The 14,006-nt window shown below is 40.8% G+C and overlaps 2 protein-coding genes across 2 annotated transcripts in view; both read left to right on the forward strand.

Annotated features, from left to right (window-relative positions):
• LOC310931066 (ganglioside GM2 activator-like) overlaps positions 1-2,020 on the forward strand; it is a 7,899-nt gene extending 5,879 nt beyond the window's left edge. The window contains exons 3-4 of the mRNA XM_083894154.1: positions 185-367; positions 1,671-2,020. Coding sequence (XP_083750280.1) covers positions 185-367; positions 1,671-1,826 — 339 coding nt within the window. The 3' untranslated portion in view covers positions 1,827-2,020. The remainder of the gene's footprint in view (positions 1-184; positions 368-1,670) is intronic.
• A 1,397-nt stretch (positions 2,021-3,417) lies between these two features.
• The window catches only part of mbtps1 (membrane-bound transcription factor peptidase, site 1), a 30,875-nt gene continuing 20,286 nt past the window's right edge, over positions 3,418-14,006 (forward strand). Inside the window, exons 1-3 of the mRNA XM_083893230.1 lie at positions 3,418-3,510; positions 10,202-10,742; positions 12,244-12,507. Coding sequence (XP_083749356.1) covers positions 10,550-10,742; positions 12,244-12,507 — 457 coding nt within the window. The 5' untranslated portion in view covers positions 3,418-3,510; positions 10,202-10,549. The remainder of the gene's footprint in view (positions 3,511-10,201; positions 10,743-12,243; positions 12,508-14,006) is intronic.

Genomic DNA, 14,006 nt, shown 5'->3' on the forward strand with positions numbered 1-14,006 from the left:
GAGAATGAAAACGACACACGGGGTTATAACGACGACCAGAGCAATGTATTTATGTAAAATTATGATCTGTATAGGTTGGAAATTGTGAGCAGGAGAAGAGTTTGTTTGGAGATTTTTGCGACTATTTTCCCGGACCTCTTTCCCATTCATGTGTATGTGGAAATGACTGAAATCTCCTCACCAGGTGACCGTGACCCTAGAGAAGGAGATGGCCGGCTTCTGGGTGAAGATTCCCTGTGTGGAGGAGTTGGGCAGCTGCCATTACCAGGACGCTTGTGCTATTCTGAACCAGCTGATCCCGCCCGGTCAGGACTGTCCTGAACCGCTGCACACCTACGGGCTGCCGTGTCACTGCCCCTTCAAAGCTGTGAGTGAAAAACCTCGCCCAGCAATCACGAAAACACGCCATTAAAGAGGGATACGATTGTGTTGAACCGAACTATGGATTTAATCTGCTATATGAGGTCAGATCTAAGAAAACTGAGACGTGTCTTAAACGCCACGACTTTAAAACTGTAATAAAAACAGATTTATTGACTGTTTTTTTCATCACCTTTCATGACCGACCTGCAGTACTATCATGGCCCACTAGGGGAACGCAGCCCACACTTTGGGAAAGCGAATAAAATAATACTTAAAGTAATTGTATCTACACAGAGATGTGTTGTTAAACGTGTTAAAGCTGCATTGTGTAAATTGCGGTGATTTTGTTGTTGTTGTTTATATTCAGTGTCTGTTATATATGTATATATGTGTATATATGTATATATGTGTGTATACCGGTGTATATATATATGTGTATATGTGTGTTTATACATATATGTATACAGTATATATGGATGTTTGTATTTATATGTGTATGTGTGTATATACATATATGGATATTTCTATTTATGTATGTATATATGTATGTATGTATATATACATATATGTGCGTATATATGTATGTATGTATATATACATATATGTGCGTATATATGTATGTATATATACATACATACATATATGTATGTATGTATGTATATATACATACATATATGTGCGTATATATGTATGTATATATACATACATACATATATGTATGTATGTATGTATATATACGTATACATATATGTATATATACATACATACATATACATGTATGTATGTATGTATATATACATACATACACATATATACGTGTGTATGTATATATACATACATACACATATATACGTGTGTATGTTTATATACATGTACACATATATATGTATATATGTGTGTAGTGTGTACGTATATATATATACATATATACGTATATGTATATATGTGTGTATGTATGTATATATATATGTGTGTATGTATGTATATATACGTATATATATATTTGTGTGTATGTAAATATGTGTATATATATATGTATGTAAACACATTTTTTGTGTTTTACCTTTATTTTGAAAAATACCAGTGTCTAAACAAAGATGTTGACATGATCAAACCACACTAATAAGCAGCAGCAGAGCAAAAGAACAATGGAATAACCAGTGTTTCCTGAGGAGAACGTTGAACGTTGATCTCTGAACTCTCCTGTCTTTGGCTGAACTGTGGCAGAGTAAATGATCGACTTCCTGTGTGCGGAGACAGTACCTTTGATAACCTTTGACCCCGTGGTTCTGTGTGTCTCCTCACAGGGCTCGTACTCTCTCCCTCAGTCCGACTTCTACGTCCCAGACATGGACCTGCCGTACTGGCTGACCAACGGAGACTACCGCGTCCAGGGAGTCCTGGGCAACGGCGGCAAAGAGCTGGGCTGCCTCAAAGTGGCTCTCTCCATTCACTCCGACTGAACTCAAAACAGGTGGAAAGATGATGTTGATGTTTTTAGTTTGATTTGTTTAAATCAAAGTGGGAACTGAAAGCAGACGTTGTCAAAGGCGGTTTATGTTCAAATTTTTTTTTTTTTTTCTCCCCTCTTTGTTTACGTACATTTGAGTCATAAAATGTGTTCGGAGTCACGTGAGATGTCACCGTATGGCCAGTAGAGGGCGAGCTTTTCACATCTCCAGACAAACTCCACTGTGCCTTTTCTGCTGTTATAATATATATATAATTATTAGTATTATCATTAGAATTGTTGTTATGTTTCTGTCAGCGATAGACTCGTCATAGACTTTTAATTTAATGTTTTTAATCATTTAATAATGTCGGATTATATGTTGCACTCAACTGTGATAATAAAGGGTTGAAATTAAATCACTGAACACAGACAAATGGATCTAATTTGTCAGAGATTTAAAATTTAATGTGAACTAAAGATCATTTCAATGTTGTTTTTGTTTGATTGACTGATTGATTGACCTGTTATCATGCTAGTAGTTCACTGTCACACAGTTTTTCAATAAACATTTTTCCACATTAATTCAGTCATTTATTTGTTTATTTATTTATAATTAATTCTTGACATTTACAAACAACATTTAACATTTATACACAGGGCAGAATGTTGCTATATTCTATATTTATATTTTGTCTCCATGGTAAGAAAATGCTCTTAAATGTATGACCTAATTGTATTGTATTATTGTTCATAATATTTAATTGCATTTTCATATAAATACCTAAACATACATAAAAATATATATTTTTTAAAAATCACAATGCAAGTGCAGTTTCATTGTATACCACACGGCGGCAGTGTTTCTTCTGAAAATCAGAGGGATTGATTGTTCAAAAACTACACCAGTAATAGACCGTTAAGCTTTTTTCCCCCTAAAGTAAACATAAAAGCTTATTCTAAAGCTACGAAAACTGTTTCATTTAAAAGCAAATATGCACTTTAACGCATATCTATGCTTCGTATATTCAATTTCAGTATATTGCGGTTTTAAGGTACTCGATGGTCTCATAAATAATCTAAATTTTATTAGAAAAGTTGCTCCCTCACTATTTTTTGTCAAAAATGTATCTCATTATTAGAATCTTTCTCCAAATATATGTTTATTGAGTCAAATAATTCCTTTTATGTTTATCGGTAATTATATACAGAACACTTTTTAACTTTCAGTGCTTAGAAGTTGGATTGGATTTGAACACTTTATTTTGAAAAACCGGATGTGGTTGAGTTCACTCCGAGCGCCACATTTAAGGGGGTGGCTGTTTTGACGAAGTACGGACGTTTGAGCAAATGTAAAAGACGACCGCGTTAACGGCGATTTAATCACGTAAGTCACTTTTTTAAGTTTCTGAAAAGATAAATTATAATTGTAATATGTGAATGGAGTCGTCTCGTGGCGACATTTACTGTCTGAATGTGTATAATGGAGCAAATGAATCGTAGGGGGATGACGCGACCTAACCTGGCAACCCCATCGTAACCAGACGTCAGCGGTCTGCGGATGTTTGGTGAGTTCGCTGCTGCTAGCTTTTGTTTGCAGTTGACTAAGCTAGCTTCCGTAAAAAAAAAAAATCACATCAACACTTCAGCGCAGCGCAGCGTGGAAACGACGCACATGTGCGACGTGGTGCATCCCGGTGAGTACATTCGCGTCCAGCTCACGCGTCACGAGAAGATAATGTAAAATATTAATAATAACAACAATAACAAAAAGAAGAAGAAGAAGCTTCAATGCTAGCTAAGCTAACGCTGTACATGTGAGTGACTGCAAACACATTAGCATGCCTCCGTGTTTACACAGTCTGTGTGAAATATAGCCTCCGCGACATTAAACTCGGGCTTTATTTGTATCCATATATCAACATCATCTTCTGTCGACAGATTATCTAATATTCCTCCTCTTGAGTCTTTAATCCGGCATATGTGCAACCACTGCTTGCAATGTTTACGCCGTTTAAAGTGTGACTCGTGTGCGGCTACTCAAGCTAACTCCTCCGGACTTTTATAGCGTTTATATTCTTTGTTGTCCTTTGTTAACTGGCGACTGTTGTCATATGTCGGTTATTCTGTCGATGTAGCCATTGGGTCCACGGAATGTCATCAAAAATGCCCTCAAACTTGGAAATGAGGACGTCCTCTAACGTCTTGTTTTGTCAACAAAACAAAACATGATTCAGTTTGAATGATTTCTTTGTTGCAGTGAGCAAAGAAACCAGAAAATAGTCACATTCAAGAAGCTCGATTCACCTGTTGATTGGTTAAAATGCAATGTGATCGATTATCAAAATAGTTGAAGATGAGTTTAGGCGGATTAATCGAGTAACTGCTGTAACTTTATTTTTATGGTCCTTTCATAGTGGTCCATGAAATGTTGAATCTGTGTTTTGAAAACCTGGAAATTATGATTTTCTCAAACTGTGTTATTTAATTGATTTTTGAAAATAACCCTAAGATATGATAAGAAGTTGTTTATTGTCAATCACAAAGAAAAGCTATCATCATCATCATCATCTTTAAATAAATAAACGCAGAATATATGTACGAATCATCACCGAACTGCAAAGACGTGGAAGCTTGTGTTTACTTTGGCTCAGACAGACAAAAGAATCGTGAATCTCTGGAGCGATCGAGTCCTGCGAGAGCCTCTAATGAGAGCTGCGTTAAACTGAGTCATCATTTAAAATCAACCAGTTAGTAGTGCTTGTAGTGCACGGTGGTCCACCCACAGTCACCTAAATCGCATCGGTCGATGGTTACGCCTCAATTCCGTTGTCTTTTATGACAAATCTGGCAGAACGGCGCCATATTTTGAGTCATTTTCTTGCCTACACTTCCCCGCCTGCAGCCTGATAACCTCTGGGCTGGGCGGGGGTCTTTTCTAGCGACTAATCTGCGATTGCCCCAGAGGTTTTGGTGTCGTTTTTGTGGCTTGGTGCTATGTTGACACAACTGGTCCCAGCCTGTCGTTTACAGCCCCGTCCTAAGCAGCGAGACTATTTTTACAGCCATCGGTCTTTTACCAGTAGTGATTAGCTGTATTGTTTTCCCACACGGGGCAGGGATTGATCCTGCCCTGAGCCGGATCTGCCAACGGAGCCCCCCCCCTCCTTTAGATCATCTAAACCCACATCACACGTGTAGGCCCATATCTGAAGACTTTATCTACTCTATCATTATAGGAGACGGTGGAGGCGGCGCACGTGGTGCAACCACATGGTTAAATTAAAGCCAGGAATGGGAATTTTGTGTATTTTCCGGATAAATATGCAAGTCCACCATGAAAATCCACTTTGATTTCTTTCTGATTGGTTTAAATAGTTGTAGTTTGAAGCTGCATGGTTTCAAAACATTGGTCGAATGGCATATTCCCTCTGTTGTGGTCATTTGGGTACTTGTTTGGTCCATAAAATGTCACAAAATAGTCATCAGTTGTTTCCCAAACCTGGAAATCACGATTTTTCTCAAATGTCAAAAATGATGCATGTGTTTTAAACCCGAAAACCAGAAAATATTATTACATACAAGAAGCTGAAATATCCGAAAGCTTGTTTTTAGGGACCTAATTATGAGAAACGGGTTTCCACATCATCAACACCGTGGTGCCGTATGGAATTAAGATCTATTTATACTCCGCAGTGTGTAGCTCGTTGTTTTTGTTTGCACTCGCCGACTCAACTGGTTCTAAGAAGCAGACACGAGCGTCTGTTTGCTGTGACGCGTTGAATTGTTTTTGTTCCGTGGTGGGAGTGTTTGTTTGAAATGGCAGATCCAGATTATTGTCATGACGCGTGTGTTTTATTTATTTATTTATTTTTTAAAGCTACTCGATAAAAATCGCGACCCAAAGTACGGGTAGTTAGTTAGTTTGGCTGGGCGGTGAAGCAAAAAGGAATGATGATACTTATTAAGTCTGAGGCAATAACATTCAAAACAGTTCTATGTATATTTAGGCCCCGTCCCATTACCTCCCCCTTAAAATGTCCACTTGGTTTGCAGTGCCATCAACCGTAAATTCCCCTCGTTGAGGGAAGTGGCTTCCCTATGGAACTGGGACACCACTATATGCAAATTAGCGCAGTGAGCGTAACGAACGTGCTAACCTACGTCACATGTTGACGATTCTACCGGTGGAGCGCGCTACTATTTTGATTCAGGAAAAATGCCGCCGGATCAGCGGTTTGTTTTTCTCTGTCAACGCCAGTCCTCGTAAACACTATATCACGAATGTGATTGAGATCTGACATGTCCAGGGTATTCGTGTTCAGGCGAACGCCGGTACACGCATCCAAAACACTGAGAAAACCGCCCAGATGTAGCAGAGCTAGCTAGCGGCTATTTGCCGAGTGCTTCGAAAGGGTTTTCCCGGGCATGCTCTCTCGAAGCACTCGGCAAATAGCTGCTAGCTAGCTAGTTATTTTCTGACTTCGCAAAGCATCATGGGTAATTTCATCTTGATTATAAGGGCAAAAAGTGTGAAATGCATGAAGATTAAACCAGGTATTGCTGAACAATTTGTGAAAAAATATCTGTTTTTATTCTGAAATATATTACTGCAATGTTTACTGTGTAATAGATTTTTAAACCATGTCAAAAATATGCACAAGCAAATCATTATCTACTCTTAAAACTGTTGTCTCTTGACTAAAATGTTGGGAAAACATTTGTTCGGGGACCCCCGAAAGAATCTCCTGCGACCCATCGTTGGGTCAACCAACCCAGTCTTTGACCATCACCGCTGATGCAGTTCTCATTTGACAGCAAGCGAACAGTCCAAAATGACTGTGATTTGCTAATTGCGCTGTCTCAAATCATGATTGCAGTTTCAAGATGATTAATTGTTCAGCTCTAAAGGAAACAAATTATTGTCGTCATTATCACGTGTCGTCCAGCCTTAATCTGAGTCCTATATGATGATCTGTCTTTGGTATCAGAAAGGCTTGGGTTGGACCCTCAGTCAGTGAAACTGGTTTCACATGAGCTCTTGTGTTGAGTTTGACCAGTGTGTTTGTGTGTGTGTGTGCCTTGGTTTCTAGTCGATGGTTGTGCGACTGTTGTTGTGTATTTGATTACTGGGTTGTCCAAGCCTGAGGCCAGAGGGAAACGATCCTCTTCATGCCCAAAAGAATGTCCTTTTTTTCTCCTCTGCAGCGCTGAGGATACAAAGCGGTGTGTTGGGGGAGTCATGTGTCGCACTAAGGGGTCGTCGTATAAAATTCAAAACATGTTCAGGAAAATCCACAAATGTTTTTTTTATCATATCTGCATTTTTTTTTATCCATATGGAACCAGTGTTTCAGGAGTACAGAAACTAGGATTGACACAATGCCTCTTTTTCTGTGTCCGATACCGATATCACAATCTCGAGTATAGAGCTGAAACAATTAATCGATTACTCGCCAACTATTTTGATCAAATCAGTTTGAAGCTTTTCACACGATTAAAACAAGATATATGATCGTTTTAGCTTCTTAAATGTGAATAATATGTGAATCTTTGCTCCACATAACAAAGAAATCATTAAAACTGAATGGTTTTAGTTTGTGGACAAAATAAGACGTTCAAGAAAATCATAATTTCCAGATTTGACAAACACTGATCAACGTTTAAAAAAACAAACAATTCATCAATTAATCGAGAAAAGAATCGTTAGTTGCAGCTACGTATAGCGCTATTGGTCCTGTATCGCCATTTTAGACCTTTTCATGTATGAAGACATTTGTGCTAATGCATGTCGCGCTATTTCAAGGAAATAATTCTCAAAAAAACAAACATTCTTCTCCCACAAACTATATTATTCTCCCACAAAATAGAAATAAACGGCCCATAACATGATCGTAGACAACCAATGCGCTGCTTTGGGGAAACGGTGATGCCATAGTCCCGCTCTTGCATTAGCTGTCGCTATCTTTGTCGCTGTTGTCTTCTTGTGTTTGGAGTTTCTTTCGTCAAATCACTTTATTGCTGCGTTTCCATCATGGTTGGGTTTGGTACAGTATGGTACGGTTTGGAATGGTAAAGCCATAAAGGCTCAGGCGACATCGAATGCGACACAGCAGACAACAAAGGAGGACACCCAGCAGCTCTTTGTATTTGGTACTGTACCATTTTTACTGTGGTACTCCAAGGGAAGGGTATCAAAGAATGGAATGCTGGTGCTTTTAACTAAATATTCTGAATGGAAACACCAAAAAATAAGTACCATACTGTACCAAATTGAATTGAATTACTTGAATTACTTGAATTACGTACAGCCCCGTGGATTTGGTGTCTGACATTGGTTGAAATTTCCTGATATGACGTTGCTGTTGTAAACCTTTACGAACAAAACGAGCCAAAGATCCTACAGGATCAGGACGCTTCTGTTTCCTGAGTTTCAGGTCAGGTGAAGTGGCCTAACTGGTTGTCGTCGACATTGCGCTGACGGGTGTTTCGGTTGCACTTTATGTAGCTCACGGTTACTGCGTCTTTTGTGCAGCGTGGGAAAGGTTTCTTCATTACATGAAGATGCTGCTTCACAGACGGCTTTCTCTTGGGTCAACGGTTGGCGGTTGATCGCAGTCCTCGTATAAATAGTGCGTATGCCATGTTTTCCGTGCAGGTGAGATAGCAGCGCTTTATCTCGGTTTGTGTGCTATCTAATAACAGGGTTGTTCCCAGAGGGCGACACATGTTTTTTTTTTCATGAGTGGATAAACAAGGAGGGGAGTGGTTATTATTTCCTCGCCTCCACATCTTGAGCTAACACCTCCCTTCCTTCCTCCCGACGCAGCAGAGCAAACACTCTGGACTCCACATGAGGCCTTAGAAGTGGAAACAAAGCTACGCGATGCTGCTGTGCAGAACTCCTCCAGAAGTAAAAAGAAAACTCACATTCAGTTTGTGAATAGTGGGTTTGATCATCAGCTGTATGATCATCCAAGGTCGACTTGACCCAAGTTCTGAGATTGATGTCAAGAAGGTCTACTCCGCCCACATTTTTGGGGTTTGATGTTATGATGGCGATTTATACAGAGAGCGTATGTTGGCTAACGCAAATGAGCCAAAATGACAGATTTATTGCACTTTCATACGTGCACTAATGATTCACTGTGGTTTGGCAAGCGCAGGCTATTTACTGGCTCACTTTAATTGATTTATTTTTACTTGTGTTTTCTCTTAATTTGTCAACATGATTTGATTATTAGTGTTAGTAATATGTTTTTTTTGGCAACAATTGGCAGTAACGTCCATTGTTCTTAGTCTCCATTGTTCGACACCGGCCTCAAAACAACAGTATTGATGCAGATGGCTTTGTATCTTAAATGATAGAATTTTATATTTTTGATGCATCATTGCAAGTTATCCAGAAGTCCTCATTTCAGGAAACTATATTTTGTACCACACTCATTTACTTTATTTATTTTGATATATAATATATATATATTTGTACACTGCAGTTCAAAAGTTTGGGCTCACTTAGAAATGTCCTTATTTTGGAAGGAAAAGCACGTTTTTTTCAATAAATATAACATTAAATGAATCTTAAAATTTATGATTCATTTAATTTAATACACTCTATACATTGTTAATGTGGTAAACGACTATTCTAGCTGCAAACGTCTGGTTTTTAATGGAATATGTACATAGGTGTTTAGAGGCCCATTTCCAGTGTGCTTATGGTACATTGTGTTTGCTAATGGCGTTAAAAGGTTATTGGATAATAAGAAAACCCTTGTGCAATGACGTTAGCACAGCTGAAAACAGTTTTGCTGGTTCTTTATTTTGAATAAAAATCACTATTTCTAGTGCTGGGCACTAGGTCAACGCATTATGGACACCGGAGTCCAGGCACCGTTTACCCATTAGCTCCTTTTAGCGCCAGTTATTGGCCTACAGTCGAACTGGTGCGGTCTGTTTATTGAAACGAAAAGAGCAGCGCTACAAATAACGTTAGCGTACCTGTGTACTGCGTATGTGCGCCTCTGTTTTTAAAGTTTAGCGTTAGTTTAGAGACTCGTTTTAACAATCGGGGAGACACGTAAACATGACGTCATGCGAGTCTTTTTCCGGTCAGTCGTCATGGAAACGCATCATCCATTAACGTTGATGCCGTTAACGCACCCAGCTCTAAATATTTCTAATCTCGTCAATGTCTTGACTATATTTCCTATTCATGTTGCAACTCTTTTGATGAATAAAAGTGTGACTTTTAATGGAAAACACAAACAAAATTGTTTTGTGTTTTCCATTAAAACACAAGGTTCTCCTATAGGTGAGCCCACACTTTTGAACGGTAGTGTACATGATCCTCAAACTAATTTTGTCATGTGTGTTTCCTTTTCTTTCCAGAAATAAAAACAGGCCTATATTGGAACTTTTAGTGGACACCAGCATCTCTTTCTGCCACTGCTCCTGCTCTCCTCACACTCATCCAACTGCTCCGACTGGTCGCCTCCTTAGATCCCCGACATGGCAGCTTTGTTCCCACTCTGGCAGTGTCACTGACCTTCACCGTGGACTCACCGCCATGGAGAGGAAACGCAGAAAGAAATTAAATTAGCTGCTCAGGCCGTTTGCACTATGGACTCCCTTTTAGAGCTCTGGACCTGACATGCTCTGTCCCATTCCGTGATCCAGCTTTTTAGCTGCTCCCCTTTCATCTCAAACAGCTCACGTTTACAGGGCCTGCCCAAACCCATGGTTTGCAGGACTCCACCGCTCAAAATGCTCCCGGTTCCCGTCTGGGCGTCCATGCTTCTGTGCCTGCTGTCGGGCTTCCTGCCCGTGGTGGGCATGGAGCCTAACCCGGACCCGCTCCCCTCGTCATCTGCCTCCAACTGCTCCGAGCAAACCCTCAAGCTGGAGTTCTCCTCCAAGGTGGTGGAGCACGGTAAGAATTCCTTTGTTGACACTGGGATTATGTGAGTTACTGTGAGTAACACGAGGGACGAGATGCTTCAAAGACGCCTAAATCTATGGATTTACTCACAGTAGATAAGAAAATAAGGCTGGGACGATGCAATCCTGCAAGTACTGCAATTATTTAGTATTAGTATTATTATATAGTATCTAAATTAAATTGGACAGTGGTACAAAACGTATACAAAAGTAGTATTTCTTAACACTTAAGGACATCTGTTCATTAAGTTAGTAGAAATATCATGATTCTGCAGGGAGAAAACAATCTTGCACATATTATTTTGAGGCTGTAAAACATAATAGATACAGGAAATGGTTGGCTTGTTGCTAAAATGCATCGTTATAACTAGTGCTGAGGGGCGCGTTAAAGCGATAGCGACGGTTAACGGCGCTAACGCACGTTAACGCATGACACGTTTCCATGACGACTGGCCGGAAAAAGACGCGCGCAACGTCATGTTTACGTGACTCCCGATTGTTAAAGCGAGTCTCTAAAGTAACGCTAAACGCACACATACGCAGTACACAGGTACGCTAACGTTATTTGTAGCGCTGCTCTTTTCCTGTCATAGACAGACCGCTCCAGTTCCACCGTAGGCGCGCTAACCGGCGCTAAAGGAGCTAATGCAGCTAACAGAGCTAACTGGTCAACAGTGCCTGGACTCTGGTGCCGCGGCGCGTGAACATGGCGTCGCGCGCGTCTTTTTCCAGTCAGTCGTCATGGAAACGCATCACGCGCTAACATGCGTTAACCTAGTGCCCAGCACTAGTTATAACACAAATTAACAATGTAACATTACAACAAAAAGTCATGTGGAATAGAGAATTACTTGCATCATCGTGTTATAAAACAAAATCCTATGGCCAGAGTCAGTGATATTAATAGCAGCAGCAGCAGAGTTGGTGTTGTTCTGATTTCAGTATTTAGCACACCCATTCAAACTATTTTGCACAACGTGCTATTCAGGCTCTGTCCATTTAGAACTGTTGGATTAAATAAATCTCACACACCACACCTAATTCTTTCGTCTTTGTGGAAACCAAAACAGCAAATGCTTCTGTTGTCTTTGTAACCTCGGCATATTTTGGCAGAACATGGCTACAGACTGGATATTGTTGGCTAGTTTTTCTTAGAAATCTGGGCAGCCAATGGCTGATAAATGTTTGCAAAAAAAAAAATCGCTTTACTTCAGCAACCAGTTATTGAACAGCAGCACTAACGGTTTATTTGTGCACTGCAGTGCAAATATATTCAGTATTTTCAATCAAAATGATGTATAAACATACAGGAAACAGTCGATAAACCAATAAAACCAATACAATTTTAGGATTTAATTTTCTGATTTAATAAATAATTATTTGTATTTGACTATTTGTACCGTTTGCGCTAACTTTTCTGAGAACTTCACCCACTGCTTTAAAGAAAAATATTATGGAATACATAAGTGATTGTGTTTTCTGTCTCCCCGCAGAGTACATCGTAGCATTCACGGGATATTTCTCGGCCAAAGCTCGCAGCCTGTACATCAGCAGTGCCCTGCGGAACCACGACGACCGAGCGCTCGAGTGGCACATCGTCCGCCGAGAGAACCCGGCGTCGGACTTCCCCAGCGACTTTGAGCTGGTCCACATCCGGCAAGCCTCACCGCGCAGTCTGCTCACCCTGGAGGATCACCCGTACATCAAGAGGGTCACGCCGCAACGCAAAGTGTTCCGCACGCTCAAATACATTCCCTGTGAGTCACGTGGTTTTTACGTTAACGGGAACCAAAGAATTGTTACGTTTGGAATTTTTAGCTCCGTTAGCGCGCCTACAGTGGAACTGGAGCGCTCTGTTTATTAAAGGAAAAGAGCAGTGCTACAAATAACGAGTGTACCTGTGTACTGCGTATGTGTGCCTCTGTTTTTAAAGTTTAGCGTTACTTTAGAGACGAATTTTAACAATCGCGAGTCACGTGAACGTGATCTCACGCACGTCTTTTTTACGGTTAGCCGTCATGGAATACGCGGCACGCGATAACGGCGTCAATGTTAACGCACATTAATGCGCGTGACGTCATGTTTACGTGCGCGGCGCCGGAGTCCCGGCACCGTTTACCTGTTAGCTGCGTTAGCTCCTTTAGCGCGCCTACAGTGGAACTGGAGCGGTCTGTTTATTAAAGGAAAAGAGCATCGCTACAAATAACGAGCGTACCCGTGTACTGCGTATGTGTGCCTCTGTTTTTAAAGTTTAGCGTTACTTTAGAGACACATTTTTACAATCGGGAGTCACGTAAACATGACGTCACGCGCGTCTTTTTTACAGTCAATTGTCATGGAAAACGCGTCATGCGATAACGGCGTCAATGTTGACATCATGTTTACATGTGCGGCACTGGAGTCCAGACACCGTTTTCCAGTTAGCGCCGTTAGCTGCGCTAGCTCCTTTAGCTCCTTTAGCGTGCCTACAGTCAAACTAGAGCGGCCTGTTTATTAAAGGAAAAGAGCAGCGCTACAAATAACAAATTTTAACAGTCGGGAGTCACGTAAACATGGCGTCACGCGTCTTTTTCCAGTCAGCCATCATGGTAGCGGCGTCGCCATTCGTTAAGAGGCACTTTTAATAAATCTAAAAAGGACACTTTAATGTCTCCGTCTGTCGTTCTGCAGACTGGAGTAGACGCATATAGATTGAAGCCGCAATCAGTATGACTCAAATTGTTTTGAATCGAATCCTAGCCCCAAAAATGGCAATCGAATAGTGAGATAGTAAAAGATTCGTACCTCTACTCGCGACAGGATATTATCTTTGTCTGCCGAGACAGAGGAATCGTTCTGTTTTCACTGTGTTTGTGGTGGTGAAATGACTGTATATTTAAACGTTAAGTGTGAGCCAACCCTGGGTGTGTGTGGTGTTGGGGGAGGGGGTGGGTGCAAGGACAGAGAATGCCTGTGTTTTCTCACCATGGGAGCGAGTAGGTGAGTCAGTGTGGTAGGACTTGCCTGGACGGGGGTGGTGGTGGTGGTGGTGGTGGTGGCGGTGGTGTGCGGGGGGTACGTCCTGTGTCTGGCACTGGATGAAAGACTTCACTGTGCCACCAGTCTGCATTATATCCCCCACACACACACGCTGTATTTCCTTTGAAGCCCACGAACGGTTTGTTTCTGTGTAAACTCTGGAGCTGCGAGTTACAGGAAGAAGTCGAATCCTTATCGATTTTCCAAATCGGCTCGCGTTGCACCCTGAAGGAGAGTC

This window comes from Microchirus variegatus (assembly GCF_963457635.1).
Source record: "Microchirus variegatus genome assembly, chromosome: 8".
In the NCBI taxonomy this organism is placed as follows: Eukaryota; Metazoa; Chordata; class Actinopteri; order Pleuronectiformes; family Soleidae; genus Microchirus; species Microchirus variegatus.